General features: G+C 44.5%; 2 protein-coding genes across 3 annotated transcripts; both read left to right on the top strand.

Moving 5' to 3' along the window:
- Positions 1 to 1,988: 1,988 nt before the first annotated feature.
- On the top strand, positions 1,989 to 12,726 carry LOC139370822 (ataxin-7-like protein 2). The gene is made up of 10 exons (XM_071110611.1): positions 1,989 to 2,118; positions 3,335 to 3,403; positions 5,112 to 5,436; positions 5,632 to 5,885; positions 6,160 to 6,242; positions 8,221 to 8,435; positions 8,525 to 8,699; positions 9,677 to 9,798; positions 9,975 to 10,842; positions 12,298 to 12,726. Exons 1-10 carry the CDS (start codon positions 1,989 to 1,991, stop codon positions 12,313 to 12,315), a joined length of 2,259 nt encoding a protein of 752 aa, XP_070966712.1. The 3' UTR covers positions 12,316 to 12,726.
- Positions 12,727 to 13,852: 1,126 nt separating this feature from the next.
- On the top strand, positions 13,853 to 20,759 carry LOC139370839 (cytochrome b561 family, member D1). 2 transcript variants are annotated; one of them, XM_071110652.1, is made up of 4 exons: positions 13,853 to 14,529; positions 16,828 to 16,865; positions 18,183 to 18,692; positions 19,589 to 20,759. In XM_071110652.1, exons 1-3 carry the CDS (start codon positions 14,373 to 14,375, stop codon positions 18,681 to 18,683), a joined length of 696 nt encoding a protein of 231 aa, XP_070966753.1. In that variant the 5' UTR covers positions 13,853 to 14,372; the 3' UTR covers positions 18,684 to 18,692; positions 19,589 to 20,759. The 2 variants fall into 2 exon arrangements, with proteins under 2 accessions (XP_070966753.1, XP_070966752.1); XM_071110651.1 differs by having other exon boundaries at positions 18,183 to 20,759.
- Positions 20,760 to 20,878: the final 119 nt, after the last annotated feature.

The following is a 20,878-nucleotide window of genomic DNA, read 5'->3' on the forward strand; positions in this document are numbered from 1 at the left end:
TTGCCGACTCATTTCTCCGCCGCCATCACGTTTCAGCATGATGTCGCAAGGATCTGTACACTTCCTTGAACCTAAACATTTGCAAGTTCTTCTATGGCCTGTGAACTCACCAGGCATGTCACCCATTGATCACGTTTGGGATGCTCTGGATTGACGTGTACGACAGCGTGTTCCAGTTCCCGCCAATATCCAGCAACTTCGCACAGCCATTGAAGAGGAGTCAGATACAATCAACAGCCTGATCAACTCTAAACGAAGGAGGTGTGTCGTGCTGCATGAGGCAAATGGTGGTCACACCAGATACTGACTGGTTTTCTGATCCACGACCCTACCTTTTTTTTGACCAACAAATGCATATCTGTATTCCCAGTCATGTGAAATCCATAGATTAGGGCCTGTTTTTATTTCAATTTACAGATTTCCTTATATGAACTGTAACTCAGTAAAATCTTTGAAATCGTTGCATGTTGTGTTTATATTTTTGTTCAGTGTATGTACATCTAAACTTAAGAAAAAGTTGGATAGATGTAAGCAATGTAACTAAATTGCTATCAGAGGTCAAGGAGGATTTTTGCTTCCACCTATCCGAACCTTCCAGTGTTATAAATGCATCAGAGGGTAGGTTGATAAGGGATTAGGCAGCAGTGGTTGTTTTGTATGTCAGGCTCAGGTTAGGTCAATAGTAATTCTCAATTCCTGGGATGTCCTCCACATTCAGTAAGCCATGCAGATCTGTGGCTGTGAAACGGATCCTTTGGTGTTGACCCATGCACCAACCCCTGGTTTTCCAGCACTGGTACCAGCACAATATCCAACCCCGCCAAAACACCAACCCAGGTTTTCCTGGTCCCAGCCCCAACACCAGCAACAACCCTGGACACGGCACCAACCAACCATAACTGCCACCTTCATCCAGCAGCTCAGACCTCACCCCTTCCCCTTCCCTCCCCAACACAAAGACACAAACACACTGTCAACCACTCCACCAGACCAACCATGACTGACTGACTAACAAATTGATGGACTGTGTGGAAATATTGAGACCACAAATATGAATTAATATGCTGTGAACACTACCTAGCAGCAAACCTGCTTGCACCAATACCTTGTAATTACAGTCATATAATGTGAAATACAAACCCATCCCCTCAATGAATTTCATCCATCCATCCATTCATTCTGATTACACTAATTGTACTGTAATATTAAATAAAGAATTTTACTTTCCATCTAGATTACTGTCAAATTCATGTTAACCCCTTTACAGTGAACGTTACAGTTTTCATAGTGGTCTGCTAATGAGGATATTTGTGTGCAGAGCGTGTGTATGAGTAGGTCACAATAGTATTGACTTCCGGGGTTTAACCTCTCAATGGTATTATGGTATTATGTGTAGGGAGAGTTTGTTATCCCTACGTGTGGTCAAATCCTATTTTTATCCCTCCACCCTTTCCTTAGCACCTATCTTTTGTGTTCACTGATCTGAAAGGACTGGATTTATGTAGGTAATATAGTGATGCCATATTATATATGTTTTTTCCAGTGCTTTGGGGTCTGTGAAGGGGATAGCATCTGACTGCGTGCTTTCATCTAGGTGTACCAGTGCCTGGTTATGCAGGAAGATACAGTGTTCCATCGGCAGCATCTGAATGGTCTGAACTTCTGAAGTGGTCTCCTCTGTATCATTTCCTTCACCTGTGCTGATGTGGGAAAACATATTTTTTTTGTTTCAGTTTCAAGTTTACTACTGCAGCACAACAGAGATTGAAATAGCAAGGTTTCCCATCTTGTCCACAGCATAAACACTCAACACCCAATAGACAGTCAAGTGACCGACCTCCTGCTGTTCGCCAGTTGTTCACTGTAGTTCTCCCCCGCAATGTTTTAGACTCGACTGCTACGTGCGGGAGTGAACGCGCACGCAGGGACTTCCCATCGCTGTGGTGTGGTGAACGCGGAATATGACGTAAGTCACTTGCGGGGCAGTGATGATGGCGGTGTGTGAACGCGCAGTAAAAGTAATGGCTGCTCTGGAACGGCGGGTGCCTAGTCTCGATGATTTCGTGGGCCAAAGCTGGAGCGCTTGGGCTGAGAGAGCCGGTGTGACTGCGTCGGAAGGTAAGGGAGCACCTTTGGAATCGGTACTGTCAGATATCAAATCGATTGGCCATTCTGTTGAGGTTTATTTTCGTGGAAACGGGCGGCAGCCATAACCATGTTACCCAAACAAAGACCCTGCTGGGTCCTAGCGCTTGCTGGATAACATGTTGCTCTCTCCCAGGTCCTAGCGGTCGGCGTCTTCTGAAAAAAAATAAGTGATAATTGTGTCTATTTGATCCTCATTTTGTATTTTTATGTACACATACACACACCATGGCCACCAGTTGACAGTATGCTCTCATTACAGCGTCACACGCCCAAATAGAACTGTGGCCCTACACAGCGGAAGGCGGCTTGCATTAGTTGTAGGGATGGTTGGGCGAGCAACTTCTTGCCATAGCAAGCTGGCCGTATTAGCAATGAAGATAATACTGCTAACAGGATGATACAGTCTGATGCTGTTGCCACCATGTAAATGCTAGTCTAGATTGTTATTTCAGGGCGAATTTCGAACTCTTGGAAGCACTGTGGATTCGAGGCACAATTATTTTTTTTCTTCTTTTTTTAAGTTTGTTTCAAGACGATAAGTGTCTAAACAGTTACATTAGTGTATATGCACGCGCATTCATTGTCTGGCACCTCTCAAAGTGCTACTCTACTCTCTCCCTAACTTTCTTATCAACCAACAATTATCTCTAACATAATGAACATGATTCCAACAGTAAACACACGTATTAGCTCAAAGATCATGCTCATAGCCTAAATCAAGCACAGCAACAGACAGAGGGGCCAAGTTCACCATGCGAAAGGGAGTCACTTATCCAGCTCGCTAGTTTTCTTGAAAATGAACATTCATACTGAAAGGGAATTCCCATCTATATATCCTGTATGCATTACAGCTTCAATATTTCTGTGATCTGTTGTGCAAGTTACCAGTTGTGAGACAGGAAGTCACGATCAGAACCTGTCTAGTCAACACCGACAAGGGGATTCATCTTAATAATCTGATATGGAGTAACTTGACTGGCAACGGTGTGTGTCTTCCGTGTTGCTTTCACTTGACCTGCCTTTCAGATCATTGCGGATCAAATGAAGAAGAGGTGATGGAGGAACCACCTTGACTATTGAGATGCGCCCAAAGCCTACTATCCATGCGTTTGTATCCTGTATGCCTTATCCCCTCTGATGAAATTCCCTGACCACTGCACCTCAGTCACAGAGTCTCTGTTTTCAGGCTCTGATGGAGATGACTGCAGCAAGAATGGGAAGAACGCAGCCGAGGCAATGTCTCTTAGGAAGGAAGGTAAGTCTTTATTGGAGTGCATGTTGGTTACATCCTTCATACTCAGGTTTAGATTGACATCGAACCTTACTATCCAGGTCCCCTGGCAACAATGGACACAGCTTCTGCACAGAGTGCGTGTCTCCAGATTTGGCTTCTTCTTCCAGTGCTCCCCTGGGTGTCTTGTCTTAAGAGCTGAATGGGTTGGGGGGCACAGGGGGGCTGCTCCCTGCTAGGATCTCTCTCGCAACCAGCCTGGCAGTCTGCAGCAGCAGCTGTCTGACAGACATTACCGTGTGTACTTGTCAGACTGCGTGTGTTTCTCAGGGTGACAGACAATGTGATTTGGGTTGTTCCACCTCAAAAACAGGCGATTTCAACAGCTACCATCTCATATTGTTCTGAAATCGTTTTTTGTTTCAAACAAGATTAATGGAACATACATACTTTTTGTATTTTAACCCCTTTTTCTTCCCAATTTCGTGATATCCAATTGCGATCTTGTCTTATCACTGCAACTCCCCAACGGGCTAAGGAGAGGCAAAGGTCCAGTCATGCGTCCTCCGAAACATGACTCGCCAAACCGCGCTTCTTAACACCTGCCCGCTTAACCCGGAAGCCAGCCGCACCAATGTGTCGGAAGAACACCTGTCACAAATAGTCGCTAGGACAAGGACATCCCGGCCGGGGAATTTACACAAGATATACTAAGAATATATTAGTGAGCGATCTCAAGAATCCAGTATATAGATAAATATGCGGTGTGTGTGTGTATAAACAGTGTAACTAAAATACAATGTACAGTAGGATAAATATTAGAATGAGCTATGGGATACTGGATTTAAATACAGTGTGAAACGTTAAGTGTCTGGTGGTTCAATGTCTCTATAACATGTGACCGCAGCTGGCTTTGAGTGTGTGTACGTTCGTGTGTTTGTGAGTATGAGGTGTGTGTGATGGCTTGTGTTGCTGCCATACCTGGTCCATGTAAGAATGCTTACAGGGTAAGGAAACCAATGACATTTTGTAATTTGGGTGAACTATCTCTTTAACAATGGGGGGGTCTTTAAAAAATTATCACCTAATAGCAGGAACAGCACCATCAATTGGTCAACCTGGGAAGATGTAGGATGAGACCATAACTTCAATTATTTATTTATTTGAACAGGGAGAAAAAACAGCACCAAATTCACTGAGAATACATTAAATATGATGAAGAAACAATATTCCAAGCCGCAGCTCTATACTACTTGTCAGACTTAGTGAACTGATACTATATATTGGGGTATGGAGGGTCCGTGGTTTACTTTTGGCCACTTTAGATTCATTTTTCAAATAAAATCGGACTCTATGTAAACAGGAAATAAGAGTAACTATCATTATTGAATCCTCCTGTCTTACTCATTGTTAGTAGAAAGTTTGGTCCAAATTGGATATTAGCAACTATCATTATTGAATATTTTACGAGTCCTATAAATTAAAGTGGCCAATTTGTGTGCAATCAATTAGCTTAATTGTTCAGAGATCTAATTATATTTAAAGAAAATAATGTTTCCGGAATGCTAATCTTATTTGTTTCTAACAGTAACCATTTCAGAACAATCTGAGATGGTGGGAGTCATGGCTTGCTGAAATTACATGGAACGACCCATGTGTGTCTATACCCGCTTTCCCGGTATGTGTGATTTCTCACCTGTTTCTCATTTCACTGTCTCCTAACCTCCTTCAGACATGTCGATCTTCGGCCACTACCCGGGCCAAGATGACTTCTACCTGGTGGTGTGTAGCCACTGTGGCCAGGTGGTCAAGCCCCAGGCTTTTGAGAAGCATTGTGAGAGGAGACATGGCCCCCTGAGCAAGCTGTATGCACGCCTCCGCCCCCCCCTTCCAGCACCCCAGCAGCGACCCCGCCACAGCCGCTCCCCATCCTCCACTCACGCAACATCCTCTTCCTCCTGGGAAGGAAGGGGGCAAGGGTCCGGGGCACCACGAGCAGCCCCCCCATCCACACCCCCCCAGTTCAGACATACCAAGCCCCCCAAGGATGTAGTACGGTAAGAGGGTTGGGATAGATGAAGGGGATTAAGAGGGGGGATTGGAGGATAGGTTTAGTGGTCCTATTATTTTCCTTTTTTATAAAAAAAAAAAAGGTGAAAACCATCTTATGTTATTGGTAACATTTATTCTGATTTTTTTTTAAACATCTGATCATGTTGTCACTCTTTTTTTTGTTGTTGTTGTCCCTTCAGCCCCTCCCCCCTAGATAAGAGCCCCCACAGCGGTCACTCTGAGTCGGCTGTGTTTAAGCAGCCTCCACCCCTGGAGCCTCCCCTGAGCTCCCCACTCCCCTCCCTCAGAGACCCACCCTGGCCCCATGGAGACACCCCGCCCGGCCGGCCCTCCAACAGTGAGAGGACACATACCCAGAGGAAGGAGGTCACATCGTCCCCTACCCTCCCTGCCCACCTCCGTGGACCAAGACCCTACAACAAAGTGGCCTCCAGTGAGTCTTTATTTCCTTTCATCTTAGTTCATACAAGTTTGGGTCACTGAGATGCAATGTATTTTTTTAACAGAGATGGGCCTTCCCCTCAGGATCTGTTTTGTTGGGTGAAGAGCTTGTTAAATAGAAGAATGCTAAAATGAAGTGACATCTTCTATTACAAGGCTAGTGATCAGAGAGGAAAGAGCACAGAGCTAGGAAGCTAATTCCGACTGAGTCACAGCCGTTGAGTCTGATTGCTATTAAGACACTCTTCTGTTCCTGTCATCTCCAGGGAGAGAGTGTGATCTCGACAAGCACTGCGGAGTACTAGACCCCGAGAGGAAGAAAGTCTGCACTCGTCTCCTGACCTGCAATGTAAGTTCACACACTCTGCATATGAAATCTCATCTCCCTCCTCTATCCCAGTGTCCTCTCTTCTTGGCCCAGCATGTTCTTCTTTGCCACCTATAGTATTCCATCCTTCTTCATCCCTCTCCTTTTCTCTCCTCTCTTTTCCTTCCTCTCCCTTTCCCCCACCTTTTTCCTCTTCTTTCTCCCCCAGCCCTCACACTGTTGTGTATTCCGTAGCCGGGTGACTGAAGCTTTGGGAAAATCACTTCTGTCCTTACTGCTTTTGACCCAATTATGTTCACTCAACAAGAGTCCGTACAGGATGTGAAGTTTGGAGGATTGTGACTTTTCCCATTGTTCACTGCTGTCAGATATCTTGTTCCAACTGATTGATTTGTTTGAGGAACTTATCTACACGTGCTGGCTCCTCTATTGTGGGTCCAACTGGCAAGAGATGAAAATTCTTTCCCAATAGAAAGACGGTCAGTGATATGCCAAGAGTAATAACTTGGGTGTTTTCTTTTATCTGTGATTCGGCGACCATAAGAAACGGGAACTGTCGGACACAGATAAGAGACATGTCTAGGTTATTACTCTCCTGTGTTAATTGGAGGAGCTCCAATGATGGTGGTCTCCTTCAAAACTATGAACCCATAGATGACAATAGTAATTGCTTACATTCATGACGTCACATCAGGCATGTATTTCAAACAAAGACTCTTTTAAATGAAAGGGGTGACATGACGTGTAGGCTTAATTGGGCCCTTTTCGTATGATGAGGATGAGTCATTTCTCTCCATTTTGACACTCTTGGTCCTCCATGTCTCTCCTATAGATAACACTTCAGCTATTCATTGCTATGGCAGCATAGTACATTAGTCGTCCAAATATCATGTTTCGTGATTGCGGTGTTGCCATAGTACTTGAAAGGTTCTCTACATAAAGGAAGGGGTATTTTGTGCAGGGTATTGAGGACATTGTGGTATTAAAAATGTCCCCTAGCCTCAGTGGAGTTACAGTGGTAGAGACAAACCTTCCTCCTTATCAAAATCTCTGCTCTGACATGACTGGGGAGCTAAAGGCAAAGTAGTGGAAACCTTTCACCCACCCCATGTTAGATCGGTTATTACAAGGTCCTCATGTCTCTCAGCGCGCAGTGGGTTCACGTGTAGGCAGGAGCAGATATGACCTGATTTTGATTTATTTTATAAAAAATAAAAAAATCTTAATTTTCTGTATTTAAAAAAATATAAAATAATTACAGGAAAGGGAAAGAATCTGAGAAACTGCTTCCCTGCCTCGCTTCTCGTTCAGACGCCCACACTGGATTTTTCTTAACGTCTAATTGTCTGCTGTACTAGGGCTTATCCTCCCTCTTTACCAAGACTATTTGATAGAGCAATGTTTTGTCATCTGTGGTTATACCTATGTATTTTTAATGAGATCCAGGCTCTTTTTAAATGATTTCTACATATCTCTCACATTCTGGTTAAGGCTCTGCTTTTCTGAGGCACTTCTGATGCTTTTTTTTTTCAAATCATCCCTCTCCTCATAGTTTGTCTCTCCTTTCAACAGATTTGCTCAGGCGTATGTTGACTGTATGTGATTCAGGTCATCTCTAGCAGATCCGTTCAAATGCTAATGAATCCCACCTCGTCTCAGACCCATCTGTGAATGCGAGAAGATGGTGATGTGAGAGAACACATTTACCCTAGAATTAGTGAACTAGATTGAAAACGATCGCTACAGACAGTCAGTGGTTATCAGGACTTGGCAGTCATAGGGGCTGGGCGCTATAGTGTTTCCTCCAAAACACAAAGGAAAGTTGGACAGCATCGCCCTATATTCACAGCACAAGGACAATTTTTATCATGTCTATTCGGATGGAAAGTATAGGCTTCGAGTCACTTTTGTGTGTAAGAAACTGACGTTTTTAGATAAACACAAATAATTGTGTTTAATTGTTTTCTCTCCCTGGTCTGTTTCTTTCTCCTGTCCTTAGATTCACTCCATCCACCAACGGCGGAAGGTTCCTGGTCGGAGTAAAAACTTTGACCAGCTGGTGGCCGAGCTGAAGACGGGGGCCCGGATCCGTGAGCGGGGGGGTCAGACCCAGGAGGGGAGCGGCTCGGGTCGGTCCCCCAGCCCAGAGGCCCCCGAGGACCCCCCAGAACCCCCCCACTGCAGGAGACCCCTCACCAACAACCCTGCCTTTAGGTAGGGGACTTATGTTATCAGATGTGTTAAAGTAATAGTAAAGGTACTCGTGGTAGATGTGGACAAAATATTAACACGTGTGTGTTCAGTCGGTCCAGGGCGTCTTTAGAAAGCGCTCCAGAGGAGGACAAACCTTGTCAGGAGGAGGGTAGCGCCCCATCACCCCTCACCCAAGGGCGCATCTCCAGCGACGAGAGCGAGGGAGAGGGGCCTGAGGAGCCGTACGAATACCCTTCCTCCTCCTGGCACCCCAAACCAGCCGCGGTAAGATTACAGGGTGTCATCAACTACTCCTAGTGGTATTATCAGATGTACACTGGGTGTTCTTTTTGTTTTTTTTGTACACCTGTTCTGTCCATGACAGACTGACCAGGTGAAAGGTATGATCCGTTATTGATGTCACTTGTTAAATCCACTTCTATCAGTGTAGATGAAGGGGAGGAGACCGGTTCAAGAAGGATTTTTAAAGCTGCACTATGCAGAAATCAATTCTAATAGTTCTCTTCATTTCAGTTTGTGACAAAACAGGCAGGTATAGTCTAGAGCCCCCCACACACACTTCCTAACCCCCAATAACCAGCTCATCATCAAGCTTTGATTATTTGAATCAGCTGTGTAGTGCTAGGGCAAAGAGAACTAAACATGCACCCCGAGGGGGGCCCTGGTGTGGTGAATCATTGCAATGTCTACACCTCTGTGAAATATAGTTTCATAACCAAAAATATAGTATTTTCAGCTGTTTGAAGCCGGTGTACAAATCTGAACGTAAAAGACGCCAAAACAACGGGAAACGTCGAAATTGCTCAAATAAAACCGATCTACTGCTTCTTAGACTGCTTTCAATGAGACTTTGAACAGGGTATGGTAGTAGGTGCCAGGTGCACCAGTTTGAGTCTGTTAAGAACTGTGACGCTGCTGGGTTTGTTACGCTTAACAGTTTCCTGTGTGTATCAAGAATGGTCCTCCACCCAAAGGACATCCCAGCCAACTTGACACAACTGTGGGAAACATTGGAGTCAACATGGGCCAGCATCCCTGTGGAATGCTTTCCTCAACGAATTGAGGCTGTTCTGAGGACAAAAGAGGGTGCAATGCAATGGGTGTTCCTAATGTTTGGTATACTCAGTGTATATCACTGGAGTATGGTGACCTTTTCACAGCTGTAAAATACAGAGATGTTGCCAGCACTGACTGTATTAACAGTCCCCTAACCCACCATGTGCTCTGTCTCCTCTCCCTAGGTGTGCTCGTTTGGCAGTCATGAGATGGGTCGTGGTGTGTACACCTTTGACCGACGGCTCCACCACCTGCGGTCGGCACTCAACGCCATGGTGGAGCAGCACATCAGCGCCCACCTCTGGAAGTAAGATTATTTGTGATGTGTGGCCCTGTGGTAACTTAACAAGGTTTACTGGTGCAGAGGTTTGTCATAAGAGCTACATAGTGCTGTTCGAGCACCATTTTCCTGATTGTTTCCCCTCTGGACAAAGTGTTGCATTGTAGTTCTCTCTATCTAATACAGGTATATTATCTCTGCAGGAAAATACCTCAAGCTTCAGACCTCCAGTCCCAGAGTCCCTCTGCAAAGAACAACCCCTCTTCCTCCTCCTTGTCCTCCTCTTCCTCCCTGCATTCTAAAGTCAGGACAGGAAGCCACAGCACCCCTTCTCTCAGGCCCCCCTCTTCTTCCTCCCACGGACCAGGAAGGGAGACACGCCTACAAATCCCCTCCCACTCCACAGCCATTAACCAATCAGCGAACTCCAGTGCTAGTGGCAGCCAAATTGTAGCCCCGGCGCCCCCTCCTGTCCGTCAGACAGGCCCAGGGCGGCCACCAGGGCCCGGAAGGCCCAAGAACCCAGTAGGGCGACCCAGCAAGCAGCAGCTGAGACTCAGAGAGGAGGCTGCTGCTGCCGCAGCCCTCCGTAAGCGCAAAGCCCCGTCACAGGAGGGTGAGCACTGCGGCCCAGACAGGAACTCTATCATCCCCCAGGACCGGGGACGGCCCCCCTCCACTTCCTCTAAGACCACCCCGCCCACTCCTCACAGCCAGACCAATGGTACTCTCTCCCCCAGCAGCAAACCCCGCCCCCAGCCATCCCCCTCGGAGCCCCATTCGCCAGCGGCAGCCTGGGCGTTTAAACGGACACATCCAACCTCTGGACACTCTTCCTCCCCACCTGACCCTCACAGCCGAGGTGGGGACTCAGGACTACACGGGAGGGGGGCGGCGGGGTACGAGCACAGGGGGCTGGGGAAGAAACGCAAGGGGGGCAGCAGTGAACCCTCGCCCCCCTCTAAACTGCACCGCCTTCCCTCCTCCCCTCGCTCCAATTTCTACCCCTGGAAGGACAGTAAGGGGGGGGCGCTGCCTGGTGGGTTGGAGAAGAAAATGGGCACACAGAAGGTGGGTTACTACTTAAGATTATATTAGGAATACGTTATGTGCATTCGGGAAAGTATTCAAACCCTTCACTTTTTCTACATTTTGTTACATTACAGCCTTATTCTAAAATTGATTATATTGTTTTTTTTTTTTACCTCAATCGCCACACTACCCCATAATGACAAAGTAAAAACATAATGACAAATTACACATTTATATAAGTATTGAAATCAAATTGTATTTGTCACATGCCCCGAATACAACAGGTGTAGTGAAAGGCTTACTTACAAGCCCTTAACCAACAATGCAGCTAAGAAAAATACCTTAAAGAACTGAAATAAAAGTAACAAATAATTAAAGAGCAGCAGTAAAATAACAAGAGCAAGGCTATATACAGGGGGTACCGGTACAGAGTCAATGTGTGGGGGCACCGGGAAATCAAAGTAATATGTACATGTAGGTACAGACCCTTTACTCAGTACTTTGTTGAAGCACCTTTGGCAGCGATTACAGCAGCGATTCTTCTTGGGTGTTATGCTTCAAGCTTGGCACACCTGTATTTGGGGAGTTTCTCCCATTCGTCTTTACAGATCCTCTCAAGCTCTGTCAGGTTGGATGGGGAGTGCCACTGCACAGCTATTTTCAGGTCTCTCCAAAGATATTAGATTGGGTTCAAGTCCGGGCTCTGGCTGGGCCACTCAAGGACATTCCAAGACTTGTCCCGAAGCCACTCATGCATTGAGGAACTCTAGAGCTCTGTCAGAGTGACCATTGTGTTCCTGGTCACCTCCCTGAGCAAGGCCCTTCTCCCAGGATTGCTCAGATTGGCTGTGTCCAGCTCTCGGGAGTGTCTTGGTGGTTCTAAACATCTGCCATTTAAGAATGATGGAGGCCACTGTGTTCTTGGGGACTTTCAATGCTACAGAAATGTTTTGGTACCCTTCCCCAGATCTTTGCCTCGACACAATCCTGTCTCGGACGACAATGGACAATTCCTTCTAACTCATGGCTTGGTTTTTGCTCTGACATGAACTGTCAACTATGGGACGTTATATAGACCGGTTTGTGCCTTTCCAAATCATGTCCAATCAATTGAATTTACCACAGGTGGACTCCACTCAAGTTGTAGAAACATCTCAAGGATGATCAATAGAAACTGGATGCACCTGAGCTAAATTGAGTCTAAGCAAAGGTTCTGAATACGTATGTAATTAAGGTATTAATGTTATTTTTATACATTTGCTAAAATTTCTAAACCTGTTTTTGCTTTGTCATTATTGGGTGTTGTGTGTAGATTGATCAGGAAACAAATGATTTAATACATTTTAGAGTAAGGCTGTAATATAACAAAATGTGTCAAGGGGTCTGAATACTTTCCGGATGCACTGTTTGGTACAAATTATATTGTATTTGTTGTCCAAGTATTTGTGACTATAAAGCAGCCATTTGACTGTGGTCTTCCTCCTTTCTCCACAGCCAAAACTGCACCATTAAGAGTGCTTGCCTTACAAGCCACTATGAGGGAGACAGCCCTGTCTGAGTAGTCAGACATCACAGGACTTGAGATGTGTGTGTGTGTGTGTGTGTGACTGGATGTTCAAGCCAATGTCGATGTATGCAGGTGCATATGTCTATTGAAGCCTATATGGGAATGAGTATACAGGTGTATGTGGGAGAGAGAGTGCTTAAGACCAATACAGTACGAGCTACGTGTTGTTCAGTTCCTGAGTCGGATGTGCGTGTGTGTGTGTGTATCTTTGTGAGTTTGCAGATGTTGGTGAGTGTGTGCAGGACAAAAGGGACACGTGAATTTCTGTGTGTGAATTTATAAATACCTCAAGACCTTCTGGTTATGCTGCTAAATTAATATGTTGGTTTATAAAAATTGTTTAAAAATATCCTTTACACTTGAAGTTGTGGCTTTTCTTTTGAGGCTGGTATAGGAAGAAGGGGTCACCAGATATAATTTTTTGCAGCCTTGATATACCAGATCATATACAACCATATTAGTCTGAGAAATGATCTCACTGTATTGTCTAATTACTGTTGTATGATGCCAGTATAGAAGTGACATAACAGTAGCCTTCACACCTTTGCATCAAGGTGGGAGAGGGAGCGCTGAGTTAGCCAATTATTGCTCAAAGGACTGCATTCCATGACGCCATGTTCATGAAATTGGAGCAACTCCTTAAAAAACTACTGGAGTAAAAAGTGTTTTGTACATGGGTTGGATAGAAAAATGTAATGTATTATGAAGGCTATTCACGCGTGTGTCAAATTAGTGCAATACGAGCTCTTGATTCCCTAGCGCCCGTTCCTCGTTGGATAGCAGCTCGTGCTGCTGGGGATATCGCCATTAGATGACTCACTGATTTGACAGCTGACTGGCTCCTCTGTCAGTGACGTTGCTGTTTTTTCTCCCCGAAGCCTCTCTAAATGGGGGGGTTCGATTAATCTCACCCGTGTAGTCGTGTTTTGCACCGGCTGAAAATTCGCATTCCATCTTGAACCGGGCTGCCTCCCGGATGTGAGCTAGGCGCCCCGCGCTGTCAGACGGCTCAAAACAAAAGTGAAATATTTTAGCGGGGCGGCAGGTAGTCTAGTGGTTAGAGCGTTCGGATTGTAACCGAAATGTTGCAAGATCGAATCCCTGAGCTGACAATGTAGATACGTCGTTCTGCCCCTGAACAAGGCAGGGCCGTCATTGAAAATAAATAAGAATTTGTTCTTCAAATGTAATTTATTTATATAGCCCTTCGTACATCAGCTGATATCTTAACTGACTTGCCTAGTTAAGTAAAGGTTTTTTAAAAAAAAGCACGTGTCGTAACATTCTGTGTTTTCCTATGCTGAAGTGATAGTTTTCATTGTGAAGACTAAAACGTTTATTTTATGGAAAATATATATATATCTGGCCTATGACCGAGCGGCGCAATTACTGTTCGTCTGTGAGGGCGCTCCTCCCTCAACCCTCTTCACATGATTCAACCCGGGCAAGTGTAAAATAACTCCCTCATGTCTCATCCACCAAGAGATTCTATCCAGGAAGTGGATTCGAGAACCCACCTGATCGACTTGAACCAGTGGTAGTAGGCCTACAGTAAATATTCCAGGTGCGCTGGACAAAAAGTATCAGCTGGTCATTATCTGCGGGATGTTTTGGAACGAAACCTGCCGGCCTGGAATTTGATTTAGTCTACGTAGGTGCGTAACAGTAAAATGCTGCCGTTTTATAATCTCTGTAACAGGAGGGGATTTACTAGCTACAGACTAATCCGTTGAGACCGCACATCCATCGTTTCGTTTTCCTGTGATGTGTTGGTCAACATAGTTTGTGATACGTTTATGAATGTGATGCAACTTGATACATCCTTGCTGCGCAAGAGTCCCGAGCGCGGTCAAGGATAGACTGGCGCCAACGGTTCAAGAACATTAACTGGCCCGATTTATATCCAACTAATCTCCATGTATCTGCCACGACGCTCAGCGAACCATCGGTTTATCATTGTACAGTTAGCCCGCACGCTCTCCATTTAGCCGGCCGCGGAGAGATGCGCGCAGATATGGAGTACAGCCCGGTCGGCGAGGGGCTGGGGATGAGTGAGTTCTGGCTATATGTGTGGATGCGAAGGGTCGCAGTGATCGCTGCGCATGTCATAGCTGTGGGTCTCACTGTACTGATTTCAGTACTATCCCGCCCGGGAACAAGTAAGTTGCCTTCATCTTGTTGACCTGTAAACTATTGACAATGATTTTGGCAATGAGTCCCTTTATCTACTTCCCCAGAGTCAGATGAACTCCTGAATATTATTTTTAATGTCTCTGTAACCAGGTTTTCATTCAACCTTTTTATGCGAGTAAAGTAGCCTACTGTCGGATAAAAAATGTCACGACGGACCTGATAGAAACAGTACATTTCTAAGAAACAATTCAAAATGTCGACAAAAAATACGCTAGACAAAAAAATCATTATGTGATAAATGGCGGTGGAAACGCTTTTATGCACAAATATTGCTATAATAATCATCATATTGAAGTAACTTGGAGTCACGCGATGACGTGTGGTCCCCCCACTGACTTGAAACGATACAGTTTTTTAGGCCAGGGTTCCCAAACTTTTTCGCTCAGGTCCCCCTTCCAACATTGGGGAACGTCCCCTGCACAATACAATTGTATTTCTATGGGCACAAGCACTGTTCACACCCCCCTTGTTGGCGGAGAGAACAATTAGCAGGTTTAAAGCTTATTTCCTGCAATTCTACACATATTTGTCATGGGGTGCAGATATTATTTTGCAGTTTTAAAGCAGATTTTGCACGTCTATACATTTTGCCACGTCTAATGTGTATTCATGTGATATGAGTGACTCGAACATTTCTACAACATTTTTGGACTAAAAAGAACCAACCAACCAAACGTTATCTGACATGGGCTAGTTCATCTCAACATTTCTGAGCAGTTATAAATAGCTCTACGGTATGCAATGACTTACATGACAAGAGGGAAACCGATGACACACTACCCAATTTCGAAATTGCACCTTTTGCATTCTGCTACTCCAACTTTCAAGAGTAAATTTAAAGTCTGACTGAGTCGCCCCCCCCCCCCCTCCCGAAAAAAACCTTTAATTGTACAGATGAAATCAATTATGATGAACTTCACAGGGTGGTGAAAGTGCAATGTGATGAGCTTGATGCTCCTTTCCAATAAATATTGAGAGTTTTATTCAGGTGACATGATCGATGCTTGGTGTGTCTGCCGTTTGACAAATACAAATAATCTCGCTCTTTTGTCTATAATAATCTCATCATGTAGGACAGTGGTTTTGTTGCCAAAGTACAATCAAGATGTTTTTTTATGCTATATTGATAGTACATGTACCAATTCTATGACAAGGAAACAACAGTCCCACCTTTCCCAATGTCAGTAATTCAATTTTGCCCATATTCTTGATGAAGAATGTTAAACTCACTGGTTTGAGACCACAAAAATCAGCCAAATCCACTAAACAGCGCTGTTAATTATACTACATTGAAAATACTGTGACAGAAGAAAAAGTTCAGGTGTTAAATTATGATTAAATATGGGTTCATTATCATTTCTACACACTTTATACCTAGTTGTAGTCATTTAATTTCAAACGGGAGTATTTTTCATTAAAGAAAATACTACTTTTTTACTCAGACACTCATGGCCCATTCAAAACCCACCAGTTGAGAATCGCTGATGTAGGCTATACCTGTATCTGCAACATGTTGGCTAGAGTGCAGATGCCAATATCAGAATGGGCACATTAGCTATATAATGCAACATTTTTGGTGACAAAACCATCAGTAGAGTTGAAAATGCGACGGAAACCCATTTAACTTGTATTTACAATTCGGTACATGAGAATTTAACTGCAAAGTTATTGTGAAATGCTCTTTATCATCACCCACAGCATTTTATCCACAACAAGTCAATATGATGGAAACACATCTCTGGTGGGAAAATGTGCATATTGTTTTCATACAGATTTTTGAGGATCGCATAAATCTGTTGCCAATCGGATGGAAACCTAGCTTCTCTCCAGTATGAAGGAAGTTGGAGGTAGTTTTGCGAGCCATTGCTAACTAGCGTTAGCGCAATGACTGGAAGTGGTAACCATAGATTTACAGTCATTGCACTACCGCTGGTTAGCATTGTCTCGCTTCATACTGGACACAGACATAAAATGGTATCTGACTGGGGAAGTAGATAAAGAGCCTCATTGCCTAAATCCTGAAGTATACTTTTAAGCACAAAACCTGCAGGCCTGGAGGACTGGTGGGTGCAAGGTTTTGTTCCAGACCAGCACCTAAGCACCTCAAGTATTGACCAAGTATCAGTTGATCAATTATCAGATGTCTAATGCTGGGCTAGAGCAAAAACCAGCACTGATCCCAAGGACTTGGTGACTGCATTAGTAACTTTCAATTGGAATGTTTTGTCCAGTGTGGACAATCACACAATGTGTCTGTGTTTCAGGTCTATTTTCCTGGCATCCTGTGTGTATGTCTATCGCAGTAAGTTATCCTGATAACATGACACACACACCACAAAATACCATAATATACACAGAACAAAAATATATACGCAACATGCAAAGTGTTGGTCCCAGTATTTTTCCATACTTGCAAAAAGCTTATTACTCTTAAATTTTGTGCACAAATGTGTTTAAATCCCTGTTAACATTTCTCCTTTGCCAAGATAATCCATCCACCTGACAGGTGTGCCATATAAAGGATCTTATTAAACACCATGATCATGACACAGGCACACCTTGTGCTGGGGACAATAAAAGGCCACTCTAAAATGTGCATTTTTGTCACACAACACAATGCTACAGATATCTCAAGTTGAGGGAGTGTGCAATTGGCATGCTGATTACAGGAATGTCCACCAGAGCTGTTGCCAGAGAATTTAATGTTAATTTATCTACCATAAGCCACCTCCAACGTAGTTTTAGAGAATTTGGCAGTACATCCAACTGCCCTCACAACCATAGACCACATGTATGGCGTCGCGTGGGCAAGCGGTTTGCCGACACAATTGCATTTTATCGATGGCAATTTGAATGCACAAAAATACCATGACGAGATACTGAGGCCCAATTATATTTAAGGTATCTGTGACCAACAGCTGCATATCTGTATTCCCAGCAGTCATGTGAAATCCATAGATTAGGGCCTAATGTATTTATTTCCTCATATGAACGAACTGTAACTCAGTAAAATCAATGAACATGTTGCGTTTATAGTTTTGTTCAGTATACTTCTAGTCTTAGGTAAGGTACTGTCACATGCGAGAGATTAAGCTCTACAACCATCTTACCTCTTGCACTACATGTGGGCCCTGCCTTGCCCGCGGCACGCTGCCGGAAAAGGAGAAGCTGCAAATAAATTATACATCCACTCCTCTCTCTCTCTCTCTCTCTCCCTCTGTTTCTTTAATAATGGATCGAAGTGTGGAACAGAGATGTGACAGGCAGGTAGCCCTGGGCTGATGACGTAACCAGGTAACTTGACCTAGAGGACTGACTGACTGGAGGAACGTTATAGAGCCGTCTCCAAAAACAGCTCAGAAGTCCTTTGTTGTTGTTTAGTGGGACAATGCTGAGTATAGGTTGCAGATGAGATGCACTGTGTACTGGGCAGAACTGACCCAGCTTTCTAAGTCGGCACAGAAACATTATTTCCCCCACCACAAGATATTTCTTCTTTCACTCACCCCCGTCCCCGTCCATTGTGTCTCTGCGTTAAAGTCTTTGCATTATCCTCAGACAGTGTTAACCCTTTGATTGTCCTCTGATGGTCTTCCACCTCTCCTCTTGCGTCTATCAGTACATCCTGTGCCTGACCGAGGGGATCCTCCTCTTCTCTCCCGAGGGGACTCCGTTCTGCTTCAAGGCACGGAAGGGTAAAGTCCGTCTGCACTGGTTCATCCAGGCCCTGGTCATATTGGCTGCAGCCACCGGAGTTGGCTTCATGGTTGCCAGCAAGAACGTGTCAGAGCGCCCCCACCTGGCCACCTGGCACAGCCTGCTGGGGGTGGGCACCCTGGCTGCCACCGTCCTCCAGGCCGCCTGCGGTATCTGCCTCCTCTTCCCTAAGCTGCTCAAGCTGTCGCCTCCACGGCTCAAGCTCTACCACGCCACCTGTGGCCTTGTGGTGTACCTGCTGGCGACTGTGACCGTGGTGTCGGCCATGTTTTCTGACTGGTTCCAGGCCACGGTGAAGGGGGTGGTGTGGTACGCCTTCCTGCTGCTGCCGCTGTTCCCAGCCCTGGTGATCATGAACCAAATCACTAACGCCTACCTGCCACGCAAGAAGATCACCACCTGAGACTAAGTTGTAGGTTTTCACAGTACAGTAGACTATAGATCAGTGTCTCCCACACCTCTCATGAGTACCCCCAGCCAGTCCACGTATTTGATGTATTCGACAACTAGCACAGCTGATTTAACTAACGAGGGGCTTGATTTATTAGGTGATAATTTCAATCAGTTGTGTTAGTTCTGGAAAACGTCAAATAAGTCGATTGTCTGTGGGTACTCATGAGAGGTTGGGGAAACTGCTATATATACAGATATACGTATCTTGAAAGACTACCATCAGGAACTCAGTCTTACACAAGTACAAACATATACAAAGTACTAGTGACGGGAGTTAGTTGCATACACACACAGATTGAAGAAGACCTGGGTGTGACTGTTGAATCCTGATAAACATGTATGGGACCTGCCCTGAAAGGCTACTGAAAGCTCTGCTGGGACAGAGTGGATGTAACCCTGAAGTCGTCTCCATTCCGTCATCTGTTTCTCCAGAGGCTACTTTGCAAATTTTATCCAGCGAACAATAAGTCTGAGATACTGTATCTGGATGATTTAAGGCAGGGCTGGCCAACCCTGTTCCTGGAGAGCTACAGTCCTGTAGGTGTTCACTCCAACCCTAATCTAGCGCACCTGATTCTAATAATTAGCTGGTTGATAAGCTGAATCCGTTTGGTTACAACTGGGGTTGGAGTGAACCTATAGGAGGGTAGCTCTCCAGGAACAGGGTTGGACAGCCCTGGTTTAAGGGAATACAGTACCATTGTGTATCAACCTGAGTGTGGTTGTGAGCAGAGCAGCTATGTGGGTGTGTGTTTTACCGTTTTGTTTTATGATTCTTTTGTCTTCAGTCAGCCTATATGTTACTGTACATTAGCCATTATGACACATTTTAAAAAGGCTATTTTTTTTTACCAGTGTTTGACGTCCTGTCCGGAGAAGTGTGTGTGTCATTGTCATTGACACTGGAAAATATTAGCTTTCTCTGAATGAAGGGTTACGCTAGAAACCCCTGGCGCACAAAGGCCTATTGGATGTACCAGCACGATGGCTAAACTTCTCCCAGTCTTATTCAGTAGGTAAAAACACTTGAAATAAATTGTGACCAAATACCAGCATGTTGTTGGGCCATTTTTATACTTGATAAAGGGCAAATAAGTCAAACAAAAAGGGAATAATATAGTAAGAGACCATAAAGATTTCTTTATCTATCAAGTCTTCATATGTATTACCTGCTGTGGCAGCCGCAGGAGTAAGGGAGTTGGTTCCTAATTTTGTTTTCAGAGCATACCTAGAACTCTGTATTTCCTGCTATGCTATAGGTCAAGTTTACCAGCAGCAGCTAGAGTAACTTGGTGTTGGACTAATAAAATGGTCTTTGGTGCCCATGTTGTAAAACACAGTTCCTTGAACTACTCAAATCTCTTCTCTGCTTCACTTGCTTGTAAAACCAATCCAACGCCCTCCTGTTTTAATAAACTGTCTCCTCATTTGAACTAATGCGTCAATTCAGCCACAACGAGTGGCTGAATTGAGTTTCTAAGGTGGTCTTTTTAGTGTGACTATATGCTCTAATAGTTGTGTCATGTTTGAGTTCCGGGAATTGGGCGAATGGACTCGCACTGTGTACTTGCAGTTGGAAAATTTTGCCTAGTTTTCACTTTTGCACACCTATGAACATATGTGTCTTCAGATGTTGAAAAGTTTATTTCTTCAATGTTTGTTACGAGCACCTAATGAATGTAGCCTATCCTACTAAGGGCTATGACCTTAACTCTGTGCTCATTAGAGTAAGAAGTGGCCCCTAACCACTGATACAGGATAAAATATTTTATCATCCCCCTATAGGTTAGCATTGATATGGGGTGTAGAGAAATCTGATCCTAGATCTGTGGTTGAGGCAACTTCTACCTTGTGTGTTCATTGGATGAGCTGAGTATTTTATTAGTGGTCAGTAATCTAGGATTGTTTTAAAGAGGAACATGCAAGAGATTAACTCCTAACAATGTTATTTCCCATTTTATGCTTACTGGACATGACCCAGAACTGCAAAGTTGATGTGTTGTCTAAATAAAAACCTTGGATCCCATGATTTGTTTGTGAGTAATCATTATACTGTAGGTAAAGATTATGGATTCTAAAAAGACACCAATCCTGAGGGTTTAGAGGTTACACTTCGTTGCTTAATGTATCAACGTACACACTTTC

This window comes from Oncorhynchus clarkii, chromosome 17 (genome assembly GCF_045791955.1).
Source record: "Oncorhynchus clarkii lewisi isolate Uvic-CL-2024 chromosome 17, UVic_Ocla_1.0, whole genome shotgun sequence".
In the NCBI taxonomy this organism is placed as follows: Eukaryota; Metazoa; Chordata; class Actinopteri; order Salmoniformes; family Salmonidae; genus Oncorhynchus; species Oncorhynchus clarkii.